The sequence below is a fragment of the Tachyglossus aculeatus genome, chromosome 5 (genome assembly GCF_015852505.1).
Source record: "Tachyglossus aculeatus isolate mTacAcu1 chromosome 5, mTacAcu1.pri, whole genome shotgun sequence".
Lineage (NCBI taxonomy): Eukaryota > Metazoa > Chordata > Mammalia > Monotremata > Tachyglossidae > Tachyglossus > Tachyglossus aculeatus.
Window position 1 is genome coordinate 90,227,628 of NC_052070.1, and position 23,942 is coordinate 90,251,569.

The 23,942-nt window shown below is 42.5% G+C and overlaps 1 protein-coding gene across 1 annotated transcript in view; it reads left to right on the forward strand.

The window, feature by feature from the left end:
- ADAMTS17 (ADAM metallopeptidase with thrombospondin type 1 motif 17) overlaps nucleotides 1-23,942 on the forward strand; it is a 389,768-nt gene that overhangs the window by 18,507 nt on the left and 347,319 nt on the right. Inside the window, exon 3 of the mRNA XM_038746936.1 lies at nucleotides 317-485. Coding sequence (XP_038602864.1) covers nucleotides 317-485 — 169 coding nt within the window. The remainder of the gene's footprint in view (nucleotides 1-316; nucleotides 486-23,942) is intronic.

A 23,942-nucleotide genomic window follows, 5' to 3' on the forward strand; every position in this document is an offset into this window, starting at 1 on the left:
CTTTGTTGACTCAATTCACATAAAAGATACAACAAAGGGAGAGAGTAGGGTCCTGGTGAGTTGGCAGATTGTTAGGATAAAACTTTAGCAAGGGCAACAATTATAGGATTGATGGGCCCCAGCTCCTCCAATTTCCTTTGGTCCTGCATGCAAATGACAACACAGATTAGTTTCCAAACTGGCGTATGGAAGAGTCCTTTGAAAGGCCCACACATTTTAAATTAGAAAACCAGCAGAAATGAATGTTGGCCACTATTAGAATGGCTTTGACCTTTTCCTTTACCCACCCCTCCTCATTTCTTTCCTCTCTGCTTAGATCGGCTATATCCAGATTGGACAAGAGCAAATGCTAATACAACCAGTCAACAATTCTGTTCAGACCTCATTCAGTGGAAGAGAACACTTTGTGAGACGCAAACGTTCTGCAAAACCCAGCCATCTTGCTAAACCACAGATTTCTGATGAACTCTGCCAAGTTGTAACAGGTGGGTTTGAGAAATAGCCCAAAAAATGTGGGTGGGGGGTGGGGGGGACACAAGACACACCTACAGAGTTCGAAGTTCCGTGCAATTGATTTGCTCTTTACCTTTGGGTAATTTTGTTCATTATTTACATTTTCAGGTGAATGCTTATTTTTTGCTTAGAAAATTTTTGAGAATCTGTTCTGTCACCTTTCTGCATTCAAGAGCTTACTAAAATCCCAGACAAAATTGGCAATTACTCCATCCTTCCTCCAATACCTTGCCCTTCCTTTCTCCCTTTGAAACTCCTTTAGCAAGATGTTAGCAAGAGCTTGGAACTCCCCTGTCAACCTGCTAGTTTAGTGAAAGCAAGAACAAATCAAACTACCCAAAACACAGAAAGACTCTATAATTCCCCTGGTTAAATTGAACAATCATCTTATGGCCTTTATCTTCTTATTGCTGTCTTGACTCTTCTTGAAGGCTCATCTCCAAGAGGCCATCCCATTTAGGCCCGCATTTCCTCTTCTCCCATTCCCTTCTGAGTGGTCTTTGAGCTTGGATTTTCACCCTTTATTTACCCTTCTCTCAACCCCACAGCATTTATGTAAATATCTACAACTTATTTATTCATAAATGTTTATATATTTGTTTACATATATGTGTATATTGATATTAATATTTACACATTTATATAGAACTTTGTATATGTTATCTGTTTCTCTCTATATGCTGTAAGCACATTGTGGGTTGGGAACGTGTCTACCAACTCTATTACACTGTACTCTTCCAAGTACTTAGTACAGTTCTCTGCCCACTGTGTGTTCAATAAATGATTCATTCTACATGAATATCAATATTGTTCACTGTAGAACAAGAAGCAGAGTGGTCTAGTGGAAGAAGTATGGTCCTGGAAGAGAAGGGACTTGGGTTCCACTCTGGCTCTGCCAATTGCCTGCTGGGTGATCTTGGGCAAGTGAACTTCTCAGTGTCTCAGTTTCCTCATTTGTAAAATCGAGATGAAATATCCATTCTCCTCACATGTGAGGCAGGGACTATGTCTGGCCTGATTATCTTGTAGTTACCCCAGCATTTAGTACAGTACTTGGCATAGCAATTGCTTAAAAACTACTACCATATTATTATTGGAATGGAAATCTTCCAGGAATAGAAACATACCTATTTGTTTAAAATGTTAAAATTTCATAGAATTCTGGAAGCAGTGGCTACTCAAAACAAATTGATTGCTAGGCACTGTTCCCCCCACCCCCACCTTAGATCTGATGCCACTGGGATTTAAGAACTGATCATGTAAAGGTTTCTTCGTAGACTTTCCCAGGACAGTTCCTGAACTTGTTGCTTTGGGAAGTTCTTTGAGGTCTCTTGCTCTTATATGCTTGGATTGGGAAATCCCACTGTAATCAGACACGTATCTTTGTTTTCTTGAAGAAAGTGTTGAAGTCTCTTGGATTGCACTCAATATAGTGATCTGAACCCTTGGTAAGGGGATTGTTCATGAGGTCTTTTTCAGAATTTTTGTTTCTTTGCTTTTCTATAACAATAAAACTAATTCAGTCAGAGTTACCATTAGAGTAAGCATTTTATCCCACTTTCCCCAATGATTTTAGTATTAGATAGGTCAGACAGTTATTTGGTAGGGGCAGTGTTTAGACAGATGACTGTTCCAGGAGTGTAAGGAAGTTCTGAGTTATACATGAGTACAACAGTGAAAGGAGCATGTCAGAGCCAATTACAACTTTTCTGTTCCTCCAAAATGGAGGCAGCCAATTTTTTTTAATACATTAGTCTGAGGCAAAGATCTTAGCCAACTTTTTGGTTAGTTAGTTTTAAATTCAGATTTACATAATGTTGATTTAAGTTTTCAGTCGCTACAGGCGAGAGAGGCAAAGACTGGACCACATGAGAAGTTTATGTCCAGGAGTAGTTATATTTCCTTTGCCTTCTCTCTGTTCCAGTGGCTGAGCAGAAACAATGAGAGACTAACAAGCTACAGCTGTAAATCTGTGTGGCTATAGTGATAGTACTCCTGTTGGGGCTTTTACTATCCCTTCCCTGTTTGGTTTCTAACCAGATGGATATCACCCAGAAGAGGACTAGAGCTGAACCATATATATCCAGGCATCGCTTTAAAAATAAAAATTTTGTATAAAAGTTGGTTTAAAATTTACATATGCTTCATGTATAGTCTTCAAATGCTGGTCTCAGACCTTCCTGGTATTCATCAAAATGGCTGAATATTTCTCATGGTCACAGGAGAAATTAAGGTCTAGTATTTAATAGGCTTAGCCCACTAATGACCTAATTGACTCCTGTCTGTCTTGGATTAACTCTTGTGCAAAAGGAGTTAAGAAATAGCAAAGTTAATCCACTGTGGCACAAAAAAAGGTCTGTTCATAGTGAAATGGCCTGGAAATAGTCATAACAGGCCTTAACTGCCAAGATTTCTCTTGGGAATGAGTGCTTATTATGGAGATGCTTTCTATCACCACTAAAGCTAGGGTCAAAACCAGTTCCAGCACCAAACAGCCCAAGAGTGGGGCAGGACATAAAGCAGCAAGGCAGAGTGGGGTGCAACTCCTTAAAGTTTGGTTTGGAAATGTATGAATATATAATAATTATGGAACTTGTTAAGCAGTTACTATGTGCCAAGCACTGTTCTAAGCACTGGGGTAGATGCAAGTTATTCAGGTTGGATACAAGTCCCTATCCCACGTGGGGCTCACACTCTTAATCCCCATTTTACAGATGAGGTAACCTAGGCCCAGAGAAGTGAAGTGACTTGCCCAAGGTCACGCAGCAGACACGTGGCAGAGCTGGGATTAGAACCCAGGTCCTTCTGACTCCCTTACCTGTGCTCTATGCACTAAGCCAGACTATTTCTATGTCGGACTAGCTTTACATTTTTTCTTCCATTATAAAGATTCTTTAAAGCCTTGTTTTCTGCAACTTTCCTATTTTCCAGGTTAGAGTTGGCAGTCCAGCTTTCATAATTGAACTTTCTAGATACCAGATACTTGAAGATAATAACATTGTTTAATCATGAGTCACAGTTTCAACACAGTTGTCATATTCTGGAGAAATGGTACTCCAATGCTTAGAGCAGTGCTTGGCACATAATAAGTGCTTAATGATGGCATTTTATTAAGTGCTTACTATGTGCCAAGCACTGTTCTAAGCGCTGGTTACAAGGTGATCAGGTTGTCCCACGGGGGGCTCACAGTCTTACTCCCCATTTTACAGATGAGGTAACTGAGGCACAGAGAAGTTAAGTGACTTGCCCAAAGTCACACAGCTGACAATTGGCAGAGCTGGGATTCAAACCCATGACCTCTGACTCCAAAGCCTGTGCTCTTTCTACTGAGCCACACTGCTTAACAAATGCCATCATTGTTGTTATTACTCTTTTTGTCATGGCAAATCACACATGCATGCCTGCTTATTCTGATTTAGACTCTTCATTGAAAAGACACTTCAAGGGAAGGATTTTTGAAAGGAATTCTAACTTTAAATTTGGCACAAGTGAATGGAAGTGGAAGTCTCCTCTAAAATTCTATCTAAAAATGACAGGACTTTCTTAATATTTTGGTGTCTGATTAAGAAAGAGATATAAAATGCCTCCAGGCAGAATGTTAGCAAAAACAGATATGTGTGCTTTTGTCACGTTGAACCATGAACCACCTCAGTCTTTGCCCTATTCACTGTCTTCTAGCTTTGCATTCTCTGCAGATGTGAGTTGGGCTGAAATAGTGGTTATCATGGCCAACAAAATTGTGCTAAAAATAGATGTAGACTGCAACCTATATAAGTCCATATTAGGCAGCATCTCTGGGAGTGTTTAAGACTTTAATAATGGGAAGGTGAAAGACGTTGGAGCGAAAACTTGCTGCAATATTTTGTGTTTCAGCTGATTCATTTTAAGAAATGAATCCTACAGATACAGGCCTCTGCTAGGCAATTATTCCTCTAATTTGATGAAACCAAGGATTCCCAATCTCGAGCACTGTTCCAGGCTAACCTAATCTCCGTATTCTGTCTCTTTACCCATTTACCTCCTCTTGTTGATCATTCTTGAAGAACTCCACCACATTTTACAGCTGAGGTAACTGAGGCCCAGAGAAGTGAAGTGCCCTGCCCAAGGTCACACAGCAGATATGTAGTGAAGCTGGATTTAGAACCCATGACCTTCTGACTCCCAGGCTCATGCTCTATCCACTAAGCCATGCTGCTTCTCATATGTTGAATAATTGTGTATGTATTCACCTTTGTCTGTCACACTTATCTGTTATATTGTATTCTCCCAAGTGCTTAGTGCTTAGTCAGCGCTTAGAATAGTGCTTGGCATATAGTAAGCGCTTAACAAATGCCATCATTATTATTATTGTTACTGTGCTCTGCACACAGTAAATGCTCAGTAAATACTATTGTTTGAGGGCCATGTTGGGATCTTGCCTCATGCATTGTCACTTTTTTCTTCTGGGTTTGTTTCTACTGTGTGCTAAATGCTTGGGTAATACGAGACAATCAAATTAGACACAGTTTCTGTTCCATAAGGAAATCACAGTCTGTGTTCCATAACTTTGTGTTCACTTGAATACCTATGATCAAGATATTTTTTAGAGCATTTTTAAGAAATTTCTTACATTCTCTGTCAGTCTTGTTTTGAAAAGAATGAAATCATTCTTGAACAATCTAGAAGCACCTCAAACTATAACAAATTTATGTGGAGTAGATTTTAGAAAACCCCAAGTTAGGTTTAGGAAATTAGGATGCTACATAGATCAGTGTATTGATAATGGGTCCTTGGGCCTAAGTAAATTGCTTCTGAAATGGTAGGAAAGGAATAAGGCTTACTTGTGATGGCTTGCAAATGGAGTAATTTGGGTATCCTTATTTCCTTAGGGAAGAATAGTAAACTCATGGTTATTCTTTCTAACAGGGAGGGCCATTAACAGCAGTTATTTTAAAAACTGGATACTACATTTTTCTTCCTGCTGGCTCATCTTGTATTTCTGTGAGCTCATTGTTGGGTAGGAACTGTCTCCATCTGTTGCTGAATTGTACTTTCAAAGCACTTAGTAAAGTGCTCTGCCACAGTAAGTGCTCAATAACTATAATTGAATGAATAAATATCTATGACTTGCTGGTCTGGGACTGGGCTGAAGGGCAGAGAAAGGAAGGAGGGAAATGGACTTGGTTACTCTGGCAGCAGAAAAAAGGGGAGGGTAGAAAGGGGTTGAGGTGAAAATAGCTAGGGGCCTGATTGCAAAATGGCAGCAGGTATCTGAGTTATTGAGGAAAGTCAAGTTGGTGGTGGGAGAGGCCACTGCATTCCAGCACCTGAAGCCATTTTGGGGAGCAGGAAGAGACATAGGGATAGTCAATTGTATTTATTGAGCACTTAGTATGTGTAGCACACTTTACTAAGTGCTTGGGAGAGTACAGTATGACAAGATAAGACACATTCCCTGCCTACAACAAGTTTACACCCTAGAGGGGGAGGCAGATATATGCATAAGTGCTGCAGGGCTAATGTTCTTAATCTAATTGTAGAAAATAAGGTTTCTTTTAATCTTTAATCTTTTAAATATTCATTCATTCATTCAATCATATTGAGCACTTACTGTGTGCAGAGCACTGTACTAAGCGCTTGGGAAGTACAAGTTGGCAACATATAGAGATGGTCCCTACCCAACAGCGGGCTCACAGTCTAGAAGGGGAAGACAGACAACAAAACATATTAACAAAATAAAATAAATAGAATAAATATGTACAAGTAAAATAGAGTAATAAATATGTACAAACATACATATATACAGGTGCTGTGGGGAGGGGAAGGAGGTAAGGCAGGGGGATGGGGAGGGGGAGTAGGGGAAGAGGAAGGAGGGGGCTCAGTCTGGGAAGGCCTCCTGGAGAAGTTGAGCTCTCAGTAGGGCTTTGAAGGGAGGAAGAGAGCTAGCTTAGCGGATGTGTGGAGGGAGGGCATTCCAGGCCAGGGGGAGGACGTGGGCCAGGGGTCGACGGTGGGACAGGCGAGAATGAGGCACAGTGAGGAGATTAGCAGTAGAGGAGCGGAGCATGCAGGCTGGGCTGTAGAAGGAGAGAAGGGAGGTGAGGTAGGAGGGGGCAGGGTGAAGGAGAGCCTTGAAGCCGAGAGTGAGGAGTTTTTGCCTGATGCGTAGGTTGATTGGTAGGCACTGGAGATTTTTGAGATTTGAGATTTTGATATAGCCTTCTTACCCAGTAGAGCACCAGAATTGTGTGGTAGTCATAGTAGGAGTATTTATTAAGCACCCACTGGGGGCAAAGCACTGTGTGATGCACTGTTTTATCCTGGGAACTATCAAAACAAGTGACACATTCCCTGTCCAGAAGGAGGGCAGTGGAATGGGGGGGAGACAGGCATAAAAATATTTACAAACAGAGTGACAAAATAACTGAATGTGCACCAAGATCAAATATTGCTCAAGGGTGAATTTTAATGATCTCAGCATAGCCTCTGTCACAGAGAAAAATAGTCTTTCAGTATAGTCCATCTATACCCACTCTATAATGAAACTTTTAGAAGATAGCCTCATACAGGAGCTATTCGATTGATGATCCATTAGAAACCAATACCTGTCTGTGATACCTTTCTACCTTAATTGACATTAGAGGAGTCTTAGGCCTAGTTTAGTCCCCTGGCACAACCATGGGAAATAAAAGGGATTGGACTGGAGAAGAGTGAGGTTGGCTCCCTTCTTCCTTTGCTATCCCATTATTCTGGGCCTACTGCTGGCAGAGTTCAGGAATGCCAACAAATATGGGGGAAATAGCCCTGTCATTCAAGTTGCCCTTGTACAGTGTAGCATTCATTTTGGAATCTTGGCTCCTCTGTTGGGACTACAAATACCAGCAGCACCAAAACCACTGCATTTGCAATGCATCATTCAGGACTGACCCCAGCTTCCTGGAAGCCAGATGTCAGGCTAGTTTAAGTCCTAAATTCCTGGAGCTCAGCTTGATCAAATATCTCAGCCCAAATAAGGATCTCTTAGAGGCTTGAAAAGGTACCATGCATCATGCTGGGATGAGCAAAATAAATGGTTTTTAACTGAATTATGCATTTCAGTGATTCTGGAACTGCAGAAAAGCCCTATAGAATAGCTGGCTTCTCCCTTGAATAGCATTAAAAATGAAAAATGGCTTAGTACCATAGAAGGATTGTATGTGATTCGCATGGGTAGTCAAGCATGGTAGATTATTAAGTGCCTCAAAGGCAGAGTTACTACCCTGTGTCAGCAAATTCCTTTGCACAAGTACTGGACAATCCAAGCAAGCTTCAAATGATAATGATGAGACATATCTGACTCTTTTTTAAAAAAAAAATCCACTTATTTTTGAAATCCAGTATCAATATAAACATTTAACCTATCCAGTTCATTTTCTGAATAAGAAGTCAATGGAGCATCTAAAATGTAAGCCTTCTGGTTGCAGCTTCCTTCCTCCTGGATTCATAGCTGTGCTTAGCTGGTGTTCAGTGCCATTTCTACTTAAAGAGTAGAAAGATAGCTCCAGACACTTCAATGTTTACTTCTCTGGATTGCAGCAAATTCCCTCAAACTTGGCAAAGAGTGGCTATATTGCTATTTTGAAACCCAGTGAATCGTTACATTTTTCAGAGTTATTCCACTTTGGTAAGCTAGTGCATCACTGGACCCTTTACTGATATCTGTTGGACAGTCATTTTTTAATCTTGAACACCATGGAAACCTCCCTTGTAACTGTGGGACTCAACAAGCAGACCAAGACATGCCATTCAAGATAAAACAAATTTTGGAATCTGAAATTTCCTGGGAAAAGTTGTCAGACGGTAGCAGCAATATGGTTTCAAGGGGACAACTTACTATAATAAATCTCAGGGACAGGCCTGGGAGTCAGAAGGTCATGGGTTCTACTCCCGGCTCCACCACTTCTCTGCCGTGAGACCTTGGGCAAGTTATTTCACTTCTCTGGGACTTAGTGACCTCATCTGGAAAATGGGGACTGAGAATATAAGCCACATGTGGGACAGGGATTGGGCCCAACACAATTTGCTTGTATCTTCTCCAGTGCTTAGTACAGTGCTTAGCACATAGTAAGTGCTTAACAAATACCATAATTATTATTAATATTTAGGTAAAGTGGAGAAGAGTAGAGCTAGCATGTGTGAAGGGTGAGATGCAGACAATGGCTATGCTGACATCAGGGATACCCCCTGCTCCAGGCACTGTCCTAAGCTGACCTTAATGATAATAATAATAGTTGTGGTATTTGCCTAAGTGCTTACTTTGTGCCAGGCCATGTATCAAGCACTGGGGTGGATACAAGCAAATCAGGTTGGACACAGTCCCTATCTCCATTTTACAAATGAGGTAACTGAGGTACAGAGAAGTAAAGTGACTTGCTCCAGGTCACACAGCAGATGTGGCGGAGTTAGGATTAGTGCCCATGACCTTCTGACTCCAAGGCCTGTGCTCTAGCCACTATGCCATGCTGCTTCTCCAGACAGCTCCATGCAGGACCTTGACTTCACTTGGGAGATTTGATCTGTAGGATTCAGGGACATTTTCAGGGCACTTTTCTTAGTACAGGTCATTGTCACAGTAGTAGTATTAGTATGTGAGGGCCCACTTGATTCAGAAAGCACAGAATAAAGAAATGACCCATTCATTCAATCGTTCAATTCATTCGTTTATTGAGTGCTTACTGTGTGCGGAGCACTGTACTAAGCGCTTGGGAAGTACAAGTTGGCAACATATAGAGATAGTCCCTACCCAACAGTAGGCTCACAGTCTAGAAGGGGGAGACAGAGAACAAAACAAAACATATTAACAAAATAAAATGAATAGAATAAATATGTACAAATAAAATAAATAAATAAATAGAGTAATAAATACATACAAACATATATACATACAGGTGCTGTGGGGAGGGGAAGGAGGTAAGGTGGGAGGAGGGGGAGAGGGAGGAGGGGGCTTAGTCTGGGAAGGCCTCCTGGAGGAGGTGAGCTCTCGGGCCTTGAATGGAGGAAGAGAGCTAGCTTGGCGGATGTGGGGAGGGAGGGCATTCCAGGCCAGGGGGATGACGTGGGCCGGGGGTCGACGGCAGGACAGGCGAGAATGAGGCACGGTGAGGAGATTAGCAGCAGAGAAGCGGAGGGTGGAGGCTGGGCTGTAGAAGGAGAGAAGGGAGGTGAGGTAGGAGGGGACGAGGTGATGGAGAGCCTTGAAGCTGAGGGTGAGGAGTTTTTGCCTGATGCGTAGGTTGATTGGTAGCCACTGGAGATTTTTGAGGAGGGGAGTAACATGCCCAGGACATTTCTGGACAAAGACAATCTGGGCAGCGACGTGAAGTATGGATTGAAGTGGGGAGAGACAGGAGGATGGGAGATTGGAGAGGAGGCTGATACAGTAATCCAGATGGGATAGGATGAGAGCTTGAACGAGCAGGGTAGCGGTTTGGATGGAGAGGAAAGGGCGGATCTTGGCAATGTTGCGGGGGTGAGACCGGCAGGTTTTGGTGACGGATTGGATGTGAGGGGTGAACAAGAGAGCGGAGTCCAGGATGACACCAAGGTTGCGGGCTTGTGAGACGGGAAGGATGGCAGTGCCGTCAATAGTGATGGGAAAGTCAGGGAGAGGGCAGGGTTTGGGAGGGAAGACAAGGAGTTCAGTCTCGGACATGTTGAGTTTTAGGTGGCGGGCAGACATCCAGATGGAGATGTCCTGAAGTCAGGAGGAGATGCGAGCCTGGAGGGAGGGAGAGGGAGCAGGGGCAGAGATGTAGATTTGGGTGTCATCAGCGTAGAGATGATAGTTGAAACCGTGGGAGCAAATGAGGTCACCAAGGGAGTGAGTGTAGATCGAGAACAGAAGGGGATCAAAGAACTGAACCTTGAGGAATCCCTATAGTAAGGGGATGGGAGGGGGAGGAGGAGCCTGTAAAAGACTGAGAATGAAGCAAAAGAGACTGAAAATGAATCAGACATTCCCTTCCCACAATCAGTTTATACTCCAATGGAAGTGACAGAGATTAAAATACTTACAAATATAGTAATCAAAATAAATAACTGATTGTCCCAGGACAAATGCCTAGAGAAATAGAAGATGGTGCATGTCATGGAGGTGGTGGTCTTTTATTATTATTTTTTTTGTACCAAAAATGGCCCTGAACTGTGGACTTCTGGGTCTACCCTGATTTTAAGCATTAGGTGGCATTGTACTTCAATTTTGGACCTGGTTATGAGAGCAAGTAGGCTCTGAACAACTGCTCAGGGGTTGTTGTAGCAGACCACTCCTCTTCATTTGTTTTCCAGTTTGTGCCCTTGCCTGCTTGCTTTTGGCTTGACATTCGTTAGTAACCTACTGCCTGTGTTTGTGACATGTTCCAAAATGTCTCCAGTGTTCCCTCTGAACATGGTGGTTATTTGTTCACTGAAGGACAATCATCATCATCATCATCAATCGTATTTATTGAGCGCTTACTGTGTGCAGAGCACTGTACTAAGCGCTTGGGAAGTACAAATTGGAAACATATAGAGACAGTCCCTACCCAACAGTGGGCTTGAAACCCAAGAAACAAGAAGATTCCATAAGGCAGAACTATTGACTTTCATGTACCTCCCTTCCCCATCTAACGTCCCCTAAGGTATATACAAATGCCTGGCCCTTGCAAGTGTTAAAAAGAATCAGAGGCTGATCTTCCTGCCTAACCGTCTAGGAAAGTGGATTAGTGAAGAGTACTTACCAGTGCTTACTTCCTAGACACGGAACATATGACTTATTGTTCTAATAACAGGCCCTTTTCTTGAGCATTCAATTTGCTTAATGGAGGAAAAATATTTTAAAAATAAACAGTAAACCCACAAAGATCATGAGTATTCTTTGGTGCCTGTGTATCCAGATCCTTTTCTCAGCTCGACTTCTAATTCCTGAAAACAGCAATTGGATGAGGGATGAAGTCGCTCTTGTTTGTGTATTTTCTTTAGGGCTTCCTTCGTTATTCTTCACCAATGTGGTGCTCAGACTGTGTACAAACACACCAACTATGTCTGTCCACTGCTTCGAATCAGGCCTCCAGCTTACATAATACATTCTGCCTTGAATCAGAAATTGGTCAAGAATGCATGGTTTATTGTTCAAAGTTAACATCAACTGGAGCTGTCCAGGTGGCTCAGGAAACCACAAAGCTGCCAGTCCAAGTTAAGAAGCAGATTTCAGATGCTGGGCCATCGGCCAGGTTGTGTATGGCAGAGGTGATGACTTGGTATTCCAGTGGGTGGTGATGGGGAGGGGAGCACCAGCTATGCCAACCCCTGCAGCAGCATTTGATTTTCAAATCAGGACTGATGTCTGATCTGAGGAGAGAGAAGTGGGGAGAAAAGGAGCGGGAGACTGAATAGATGACAGTGAAGGATTGCTGCTGATCTTCCTCTAGCAGCAGGAGGCCTTGAGCCAGGAAATCAGACATCAGGAAGATGAGGAGGAAAAAGCACTTTGTTTTGAAGTGTTGTGTCTTTTTGGAAAGTGTTTTTTTTTTTTTTAAATGTCTGAATTTTTCTTTTTATTTGAATGCAAATTCAAATAAATAAATTCAAATACCTGCTCTTGGGGGAGCAAGAGCAGAGGGCAATTTGCTGCTAGGGTTGTCTTTTTTTTTTTTTTTTAAGCCTTCATCTTGAAAGGAATGGTGCCATGAAAGTAGGTTCTTTCAAGGTAACACAGGATTCTTTTTGACATGTAACCTGGCAGGACTCTCTCTAGTTGAGGCCACATTGCCTGCTGGTTGCAAGCACAAGAGACAGGCAGAACCCTTTCTGCAGCTCACTGATCTCAGTTCTCAGCCATGTAACTTCTATTTCTGAGTCTCTTAGTGAAGAAAATCACACTATGACAAGGGGCTTTCTCTGTCCAACTTAGCAGAGCATTCCAGCCTCTGCCAAGGAAGCCAAGAACTGGGTTGGAAGCAGGGTGACAGAACCTGGGGACACAGTTCTATGGCCCCAAAATACCAGCCCCTGTGGAAAGTTCAGTCAATCACATTTGAGCACTTACTGTGTGCAGAGCACTGTACTAAGGGCTTGGGAGAATGCAAAGTAACAATAAACAGACACATTACCTGCCCACAACTAGCTTACAGTCTAGAGGGGGCTGGTACAGGTGGGCTTTAGGAATTTTTATTTAGTTCTTCAGATACATTTATACATTTTTAGCTGGGCTTCAACTTGACTGTATGATTAGGGAAGATATTGGTCAGCTTTCCTAGCGAACAGTCCGGTTTTCAATTAGTCTGTCCCCTCTCCAGTCCTGAAACAGCAACAGATGGTTTTCTGTCTGGTGTTTAGATTTTTATATGCCCAATCTCTCCACACCACAGTTCCTACCGCCAAACCTGTAGCTCAGAAGTGGCGCTTATTTTTGCAGGGACTTTGGGTGGTGGTAACGGGGAGGGGTAGGCACAGTCTTGACCAGCGGGGGCCAAGAGTGTCTTCTGGTGACAAGCTGAAGGTCCTCCAGCTTTCCGTGGAAGATTCTATATGACCTTACATTGTGTTGCATAACTACTCCTACTTATTATTATTATTATTTGTAAAACATGTTTCTAACACCTCCAGGTCAGTAAAGGCACAACTGGTAATAATAATCAATAATAATTATGGTATTTGTTAAGCACTTACTGTGTGCCAGGCACTGTACTAAGCACTGGGGTGGTTACAAGAAAATCAGGTTAGACCTAATCCCTGTCCTGCACAGGGCTCAGTCCTCATTTTACAGCTGAGGTAACTGAGTCATGGAGAAATGAAGTGACTTGCCCAAGGCCACAGAGCAGACAAGTGGTGGAGCCTTGATTAGAATTCATGACCTTCTGACTCCCAGAATCATGCTCTATCCCCTTTATCATGTTGCAAGTGTCTTCAGTGGCCACCGTACAGTAAATTGAGTTGGTGAAATTACTGCCCAAAGCATTCAGCCTATTCAGCTGCAAACCAGAGTCTGGCTGGTACAGCCTCCCTTATTGAATGGGAAGAGGAAGTATTCCCTCTTTTGGGGTCCCTTCTTTGGTTAGGTCCCTACCTTAGAAGCAATACTACCCTATGATGGCCTGGGGGTCGCAGGGGTGACCTAATGAACCACTTTTTCCATGCTCTGGAAGACATGTAAAGAGGACACTTGTAATGGAGACTCACGGCAATGGATCCAGGTGCAATCTTGGTTGCCTGTCATTACTGCTGCTTCTAAAAGTCCTTCTTTTCCACTCTTCCAACCTTCCTAGAATCCTCACCGCTTCTTCTGACCAGATCTTGCCAGTGCCAATGTGGCTGCCTGGTTCTCAGCCAGTGTTACTGGACTCTCTGCCAAGTTTAAGCTTTATGTAGCTTCCCATTCCCTTGGCTCAGGTCTTGGGACCAATTCTTTGTTGGTTTCCCTTTCTCCTCCTCTTGCCTGTTGCTCAAGCCCTGAGCTCAGTTAGAATCACTAAATAGCTAATATAGCTATTTAATAAATCACTAATTTAATGAACACCCACTGCATCATAGGCAATGTCAGGAAAGTACGACAGAAGGAAGACACATTCCCTGCCCTCAATGGGCTTGCAGTCTAATTTGGGGGAGAGACATTATTTATAAATAGTGGGAGCAAGAGGAAGTACAAGGTATAACAGATGGAATCTTGTTTGGTGGATGAAGTAACCAAGTAACTTAATTTACATAAATACTGAGAATGGGGGGAAAAAATACATCAGTCCTAAGGATAGCTGTTAGGGTTGGTGTAACTTAAATATTGTGAATTTATCAGGAAAGACTTCATGGAGATGGTGTGAAGTTTGGGAGAGCTTTGAAGATGGAGAAACTTGAGGTCTGGCAGGTAGACTGAGGTGAGGAATGGCCCACCCTTCAAGAGTCTGCTTTATCTGCTTTCAATTAGAATGGCCTTCCCAGCTTGTTTCCTTCCCCGCTTTGCTAAATGGAGTGTTGGTAAATGCCAGAAGATATGAGTTGCTTTGTTTGTCATCTTTTTCCATTTCTGTTTCTCCTTTTCTTCCTCAGTGTTTCCCCCTAATAATGGATAAACAATACTGACACTTGTCCACCAGAGATGAGATATAGCGAAAGTGGAAGACCTTTTTGCTTCAAAACCAAGGCAAAGTCTTTAGACTATTTTTCACCTTAGAAAATAAAGCCAGAACCTTATACAGTAGCATAAGCATTGGCCTACAAATGATCTGAAACTGAGGCATATAACATTTTTCTTCTCCTTAGATGCAGTAGTACTAGAGCATTTGAGACGAGACCAACAGGTTGTCTTTCTTTCCCTGTAACTCTCACATTGAGTGTCTGTGTCCATGCCACTTGTGGGTGTGGACCGCTTTCAAGGCCACTTCCCCCTTCCCTCATCCCTTTTCTTTCTCAGAACCAATTCATGACACATTTAATAAATAGAATGTTTAAAAAAGCACTTAGAGCTTATTTGTCTGCTTTTAGCATTTCAACTCATTTTTCTGTATTTCTGCTTTCTTGCAATCAAAGCCCTATCTCTCCACTTATATTGGAGTCTGCTTCTTTCCCCCTCTCTGTTTCTCTCACTCACTCTTTCTCTTCCCCCCTCCCTACCCTCCATGAGTGTGTCTTTTTCTCCTGATGCTCCCTTCAAACTAAGACCCATCATGTCCTACTCTTACTACCAGTAGTCCTTAATGCAAGACAGTTCAGGTTGACAATTGGCAACTATAAGGGTTGTAAATTTACACTCTGTTTTAACTTTACAACTGTAACTTTTCAATATGTGAGCAGTGGGGTGACACTCAGTTGCTGTGGAGAAATGGGAAAACAGTTTCAGAAACCAAAGTGAGGGGAGGGAAAGAAGGAGGGGGAAAATTTTTAAAGAGGCCACTAGGGGTAGGAAGAGAGGGCAGAGATGGGGCAGGGATAACTGATAGCCAGGTGGCGTCACCAGGGAGGGACAGCCCATCCATTTTTACTTAGTTGTAGTTGTTAAGTATTTACTATGTGCTAAGCACTGTATTAAATGCTGGGTTAGATACAAGATAATCATACCTGACAGTCTCTGTGCCACATGGGGCTCACAGTCTAAGTAGGAAGGAGAACAGGTACTGGATCCTCATTTTGTAGAGGATGAAACTGAGGCACAGAGGAGTTGTGATTTGCCTAAGGTAACACAGCAGACTTGTGGCGGAGCCGGGATTAGAACCTAGTCTTAGATCCTCTGACTTCCAAGGCTGTGCTCTGTCCAGTAGGGCATGCTGCTTGTAGTGAAATAAATTGGCTAGACAATCATGGAACCCATTTCACTCAATATAATGTAGCTTCTCTATATTAGTTTTAGCTGAGTTCACAAGTCTGGATAATTTTTGTAAAAACAGATTATCTGGCCATGGTTCAGTAACCAAAAAATGGGGATAGTAGTCTTTCAGTTATAAAGGAGGAAAAGAAAGCAGGAATAGTTAGCAGAGTGACTTAGGGGGAAGGGGAATAGACAGGTAAAGTATTTTTCCGTTCTGAAGCATCAGATATTGGGGGTTACCGTAAACTCAATGTTGACGACTCTGGGGTAATATAGTAACAACGCAGTATGTGAAAATACTTTGTTCTTCTTGAGGAAAGGTACTATCTTCATCTCTTGCTTTGGTACTTTGGACACCCAGGCCTAATAGGAGTCTGGGAAGGCTTGTTCCCCTAGAATGGTTCTATGATAGAGAAAAGTTGGAATGTTACATGCCATGAAGGTGGATGTGAGAGAGGGCATTAATAACTACAAGTGCCCTGTGGAGTAGAATTCTCAGCTAGAGGGACCTGACACATCTGACCTGGTGTGACACCTGGTGTGACCTGGTGTGACATAAGTTCTTATGTAGTTAGTGACATGTAAAGGTTTGAAATTAAATGCACTTTTGGGTCCTAGTGCTGAGTTGTGTGAAAATGCTCATTGGCCTGAAATAATTCTCTCTGGTATCTCGTTATGGTAGATAGTTGAATGTTCTCTGAGTAAAGAAACTTGGGAGGTTGGGGAGTATAGGTGGGCTTGTGCCAAGTTACCCTTTGGTAAGTCCATTATAAGTGTGTCAGTGCACAATGGAGAGCCAGAAGAAGGCTTTGAACTTAGTTCTCTTTTCCAACTTGTCACTTTGCAAGATAAGAACATTTTTTTTTCCTGTATTAAATGCTTACATTTAGGCTTAGGCTCTGTACTAAGCACTGGGGTAATGATAATAATAATGATGGTATTTGTTCAGCACTTACCATGTGCAATGCACTGTTCTAAGCACTAGACACAACCTAATCAAGTTGAACACATGTCCATGGGACTCACAGTTTTAATTCCCTTTTACAAATCAGGTAACTGAGGCACAGAGAAGTGAAGTGACTTGCCGAAGGTCACACAGCAATGTGGTAGAGCCAGGATTAGCACCCAGGTCCTTCTGACTCCCAGGCCCCTGCTCTCTCCCTAGGCCACGTGGCTTCTCAAGTATTTATATAGACAATGTGCTTAGTAAGGAGCCAGTCACTGTCAGTGCTCACTTGCTGGCCAGAATCTGAAAGGAAAGTATGTCCCTTTCCTAGTGAACATAGAAATGCCCAGGTGGTCCCTGCCAAATTTCCTTTTGGCTCCAGTGCATTTTGCAAACCCCTCCACTGCCAGAGCCCTTCTCTACCTGGCTCAGCATTTCCCAGCTCTTTCTTCTGTACCAAAATCTTCCAGCAATTGTTTATACCCATAGCCTTTTTATCACCACTTGAATTCTAGGTCCTGATCCCTTCCCCTGATTGGGTTCATGTTTAAAAGGTAAAAGTCTAATGATTTTCTATAAACTGCAAAGAGAAAATTTAACTGTTGCCAATATTAGTAAAGTATTGCCCTCTACACTTAAACCAAGTCTCAGTGCATTTTTACATTGGTAAACAGATTATATTTCATTGGTGGTATGGCTTTCCCCCGTAACCTGTTAAACCTTGAACAGTCACTTCTCCAAGGAATGCTACACACATGGCCATGTACATACATTTTCCTCCATGTAAACGCTTCTGAGAGTATTTTACGTGTATTTTATTACTATTGATGCTTTCGTATTAACTGTCGACGGGTACACTGTAGAACCTGTGCTATGTTTATCCATTGGACATCCCACCTCCGTTTTTTAAAGTGGATGTTTGAGTGCAGAGTTTCATTTACCTTGCCTCTGGTTAACTTGTGTCCATTTCATAAATCAAGGTGAAAAGAACAGTTGATCCAATCTACTTAACACAACAATTTGATTCCTTCAGGAATCTTAGGGTATCATTTGAGTCTGAACAATTTTCGAATAATAAAGATAATAATTATGGTATTTGTTAAGCACTAACAACTCCTAGAGAAGTTAGCTTGCCTGACCCCTGGGAATTTTTTTTTTTGAATGGTATTTAAGCACATACTATATGCCAAGTATTACACTAAGCACTTGGGCAGGTACAAGATTATCAGGTTTGGACATAGTCCCTGTCCCACACTGGGCTCACAGTCTTAATCTTCATTTAACAGATGAGGTAACTGAGGCACAGAGAATTGAAATGACTTACCCAAGGTCACACAGCAGATGAGTGGCAGAGCCAGGGTTAGAACCCAAATCCTCTGACTCCCAGGCTCTTTCTAGTTCATGCCTGCACTGTAATGATCTTATATTCCCTCTCTGGAAGGTCAGAGACCAGATGGGCAGACCCTAGGGGACCAGGGACAATTCATGAGCTGAGCGATATCATGGATGGTTGCAAGTAGGGAAGCAGCATGACCTAGTGGATAGAGCACAGGCCTGGGAGTCAGAAGGACCTGGGTGCTAATCCTCTGTCTGCCACTTGTCTTCTTTTTGACCGTGGGAAAGTTGCTTCACTTCTCTGTGCTTGTTATCTTGTCTGTAAAATGGGGATTAAGACTGTGAGCCCCATGTGGGACAGATGCTGTGCCCAACCTGATTACCCCATATCTACCTCAGCTCTTAGAACAGTGCTTGACACATAGTAAGTGTGTAAGAAATAGCAACATCATCATCATTATTATTATTTTGTGAGAGCAGCACAAGAAATGTGGGTTTCTTTGCTGAGTGTGTGACTCTCTGGGTAGATTTGTGGTGGAAAAGTAGCATATGGCTAAAATTCATTGTGGAACAACATGCTCATTGAAGACATGATAAAGTGGATCATAGCAAGATTTAAGGACAGCACCTGGTCTTCTGACGCCAGATCATATTTTTTTTTTCCTAATGAAAGTCCATGCTGCTGGTGTAGTACCAATGATAGTCTTATTTCCTCCTCTGTCAGCTCATCGTGGGCGGGGAACATGTCTACCACCTCTGTTACATTGTACTCTCTCTAGTGCTTAGTGCAGTGCTCTACACACAGTAACCGCTCAATAACTATGATTAATAATAATAATAATGATGGCATTTATTAAGCACTTACTATGTGCAAAGCACTGTTATAAGCGCTGGGGATGTTACAAGGTGATCAGGTTGTCCCACAGGAGGCTCACAGTCTTAATCTCCATTTTACAGATGAGGTAACTGAGGCACAGAGAAGTTAAATGACTTGCCCAAAGTCATACAGCTGGCAATTGGTAGAGCTGGGGTTTGAACCCATGACCTCTGACTCCAAAACCCGTGCTCTTTCCATTGAGTCATGCTGCTTCTCTAACCGAGAAGCAGCGATTGATCGGTTAGTGTTGGCCCCGTAGAGAGATGGATTCATGAGGTGGGGAGCTTAAGTCCTCATTGCTGTTAGAGCTGCATTCTTAGCAAGGAGCTGGGCAGGGTGGTAGACGCAGGGAGGGGACAGAGGAAGAGGGAAGATTCAGGCCACTGATGCTGTCAGCAGCACATCCCCCTTCCCATCTCCACATTACTAGGCAGCATTTACTGAAGAAAAGCAGCAGCAGTTGAGGGGAGGGAGGAAGAGAGGGATTGTCCCCTAGGGTCCAAACAAGCTAAGTCCAGGACGACTTCAGCCAGGAGGATTCAGTCCCCTGATCTGCCAGAGACTAGTTTTTCAGTGAGGAAGAAGGTCAGATGTGGTGGGTCGAAGACACTGGTAGAGGCAAGTAACAGCACTTTGGATTTCAGGTTGTCTTCCACGTGTATGTTTTTTATAGCTCAAAACTGATGGCAAAACTGCTTTGACGTCAGTCCAATTCTAGTGTTATTAAATTGCAGTGGCTTTGGGTTATAGTGCTCCAGTGACTGCCTAAAAAAGGAAAGGATTCAGGAGTAGCCCAAAAGAGGAAAAGTTTTTAAAATTTAGTGAAACTATAATCTGACTCCGGTCATCAGCCAGAAGAAATAGGAATTTGATGACAAAACCCTAAGTGTGCTTTTTTTATTCGTATGCCAATTTACAAGGTTTATCCAACTCCAGTTGCTGAGGTCTTACTGCTGCCGTAGCACAGGGTTTTTTCTTTTCAAGTGACTCTCATGTGAAGTGTGCCTGACAGCTAAATGATGTGCTTCTGGGTGTGCATTAAAATGAAATAGTAGCTAATTATTACTTGACAAGAGCAGCACTATAAGCAGTTGAAGGAATTCCTCCTTCCCCCATGTGTCCTCTCCTCCCACTTTCAAGTAAGTGGAACAAATTTTCCCCTCATCAGCACATTTTGAGCAACATTGATAATGAATGGCTCTTAAGGATGTTTAAAAGAGTAATGCTTGATGACCATCAAATGCTTTGAAAATATATGCAGTTAAGTGTAGTAGAGTCAATCATGTTTATAAATGTTTTGAGATCTTTAAGAAAGGCTATTTCAGAAAGGCTACACTGCTGCTTTTGATTCATCGCATGAATCTAACTCTTCAATACTGTAGTATAGAGAATGGGAGAGTTTGAAACAAGGAGAGTTCAAATCTTTAAATGTCCAAGATGGGGCCTGGCTCCTCTTCAAACATATTTCCTCTATCTGAAATCAAATTATCTGGGCTTTCTGAATTTTCATAGCTATTGTCAAATAGAACAGTATCTAGTGTCCCGACAAGTAGATTCCAGGTGCAGAAGCCAAATGGATTTCTTTCATTATCTTATTTGCTCTGTCTTGCCCTGGTTGAAACATGAGCACTTCAAATTCATTTTTACCTCCTGAGCTGTGAGTTTAGGGAATGTTTGTTTCTGTTTTTTTTCCTCTTCCATCAGTTCAGGAGATAAAACTGTCAAGGTTCATCTTGGCAGCCTAATCCTTCAGCAAGTTCTCTACTTCAGTTAGAATTTTTGCTGAAAAGCTCTTTTTTTAAGCATTTGCACTAAGGTTTTTTTGTTAGTTGACAAATCTTGTGTGGGCATCCAGAATTAACAGTAATACCGTAATACATCATTCTACCATGATTTCATGATGTTGGATTAATCTTTCGTTTTTATTTTTTTAAATCTTTGGCTATAAGTATTTTTTTCTGATTTGAGGAGAGGGTGTTCTAAGTGATTTAGGCATACTCTATACTCTTGAAGACATTTAGCTAAAATAAGATATTATAATTTTTAAAATAACTGCTTTCTCTGATCTGGATGTGTAAGTTAAAGTCAACTTGGGTTTTTTCAGTAGTGTAGCTCTTAACAAAAAAACCCCAAGGTGGTTAAATCAAGTTCCCTGCTTCCATAAGACCATCATCTGTGTCCCTTCCTTTGCCCCTTGTGTGTGTGTCTGGGGGTGGTGTTGGGGGGAGGGTGAGGGTGTGTGTGTGTGTGTGTGTGTGTGTGTGTGTGTAGGAGTAGAAGGGGGGATTTAGATGCTCGTGGAATGTAAAGTCACAATCAATCAATGGTATTTATTGAGCATTTATTGTGTTTAGAACACTCCACTGAGATTTTGGAAGAGTACAGTTCAACAAGAGTTAGTAGACATCTTCCTTTTTTATGGTATTTAAGAATTTACTGTATGCCAGACTGTATTAAGCACTGGGCAGATACCAGCTAATCAGGTTGGAAACAATCCATTTCCCAAATGGGGCTCACAGCCTTAGTCCCTATTTTGCAGATGGGGTAATTGAGGCACAGAGAAGTGAGGTGACTTGCCCCAGGTCACACAGCAGACAAGTGGCAGATTAAGAACCCAGGTCCTTCTGACTCTCAGGCCTGTACTCTATCCTCTATGTCCATGGGTCGCTATGGGTTAGAGATGACCTGACAACGTAAGACAAGACATGTGCCAGGTACTGTACTAAGTGCTGGGTCAGATTCAGGCTAATTAGATTGGACAGAATCCATGTCCCACATGGGGCTCACAATCTTAATCCCCATTTTACAGATGAGGTAACTGAGGCACTGGGAAGTTGTGACTTACCCAAAGTGATGCAGCGGACAAGTGGCAGAGCTGTGATTAGAATCCAAGGCGTTTGGACTCCAAGGCTAGTGGACTCTCTCCAATAGACCACTGGTCACTGATGTGTGAGCAGGACTTTGAGATGTCCATCTTTATAGCAGCAGCCCCACTGTGGCTGCAAAGAAAGGGCCAGTTTCTTCCACCAATGAATAAATCAATGATATTTACTGAGCACTTATTGTGTGCAAAGCACTGTCTTAAGTGCTTGGGAGAGTGCAGTGCAACAGAGTGGGTAGACATGCTTCCTTCCAGGAGAGAGCTTACAGTCCAGAGAGGGAGGCAGATGTAAATAAATTATGGATATGTACCAAGTGAGAAGCAGTATGGCCTAGTGAAAAAAGGATGGGCCTGGGAGTCAGAGGACCTGGGTTCTAATCCCAGCTCCATCACTTGCCTGCTGTGTAATCTTGAGCAAGTCACTTAACTTCTTTGGGCCTCACTTCCCTCTTTTGCACAATGGGGATTCAATACCTGTTTTCCCTCCCACTTGGACTGTGAGCCCCATGTGGGACTTGATTATCTTATGTCTATCCCAGCACTTAGTGTGATGCTAGACACATACCAAGCACTTAACATATCACAATAATTATTCATTCATTCAATCATATTTATTGAGCGCTTACTGTGTGCAGAGCACTGTACTAAGTGCTTGGGAAGTACAAGTTGGCAACATATAGAGACGGTCCCAACCCAACAATGGGCTCACAGTCTAGAAGACTGTTAATTATTAATTATTATTAAATTCTGTGGGACTGGGGAGTGTGGTGAATATCTTGTGCAGATATAAGTGCATAAGTAATGCAAGAGGAGTCTGGAGAAAAGAGGACTTAATCAGGAAAGGCCTCTTGGAGGATATGAAGTAGGAGAGTTCCAGGTTAGGGAGAGATCTTGGGATGGGGTCAGCGGTGAGATAGATGAGACTGGAGCAGAGTATATGGCCTGGGCTTTAGTAGGTGATCAGTGAGCTATGGTAGGAGGAGGCAAGCTGGTTGAGTGCTTTAAATCTGATGGTAAGAAGATTCTGTTTGCAGTGTTGGGAAGGACAACCTTTGGAGGTTTTTGGGGAACAGGGAGACATGGACTGAGATGGGAGGCAGGGAGGTCAACAAGGAGGCTGTGCACCACCGAGTCCAAGGAGGTCCCCAGTGGAAAAGGGAGGAGCTGAAATAGTGACAGAGTAAAATGGAGGGCTGGGCTGGGTCAAGACACACAGACCAGCCCCATGCCCATGCATGTTGTTTTCTAGCTGACACAGACCTTCCATGGAGTTGGATCAGTTGTCCCCATAGAGAAAAATGATATCCAATAAAAGTCTCCCTGAAGCTGATCACAACATGCCTTTTAATAGTTTGTTTTAAAATGTTGATAGAACAATAAGCAAATGTCAAGATGCATTTGATCTGATTTAAGAAATCCAAGATCTTAAGCCTATTCCAAAAATTTAAGAGCATTTTCTCCTGGTCTCTTTAAGCCATCATATGGAGCTCGCTAAAAAAGTCATCAATGAATCTGTGTTTAAGGTTGCCTTGCAGATTGGTGGGGAGGGTCCTTTTTACTCCTATCGGCCTGAAAACTTCATTAAGTTGGCCTGGAAATCTGGGGCCTGGGTTGACATTACTTTTTAAATTAAAATTACTTTAAAGATTATTTAATAAACCATATATGTATGAAAACACACTTTGCTAGTTCTCCCTTGTTAGATTGTGAACCACTTGAAGAGCAGCTTTGAAGTCTTCTACCGCTATTACATTCTTTCAAAATCTTAGTTCAGTGCTTTGCACCCAAGTGCTCTTTAAATACCATTGATTGATTTGACATATTCCTTCCTCCTAGTGGGTGGTATGTACTGCAGCCAGGTTCTTGATGATTCTTGCTTTGATTCAGATTTCATTTTGGCTCAGAAATTGCTCGGGATATGAGGCTTCCCCCACCCGTCCCTTTGGGTGTTCTGGGGATTCATTTGCTGGTTGTTGCCTGTGAAGGAAAGAATTAGGCTTACCCTGAGGCCACAGACTCTCTCATTCTTCTCTCCCATCAACAGAAACGAGGTCTTTTTCCCCATCTTATCACGTACGGAACTCATGTGAAATGAAACAAA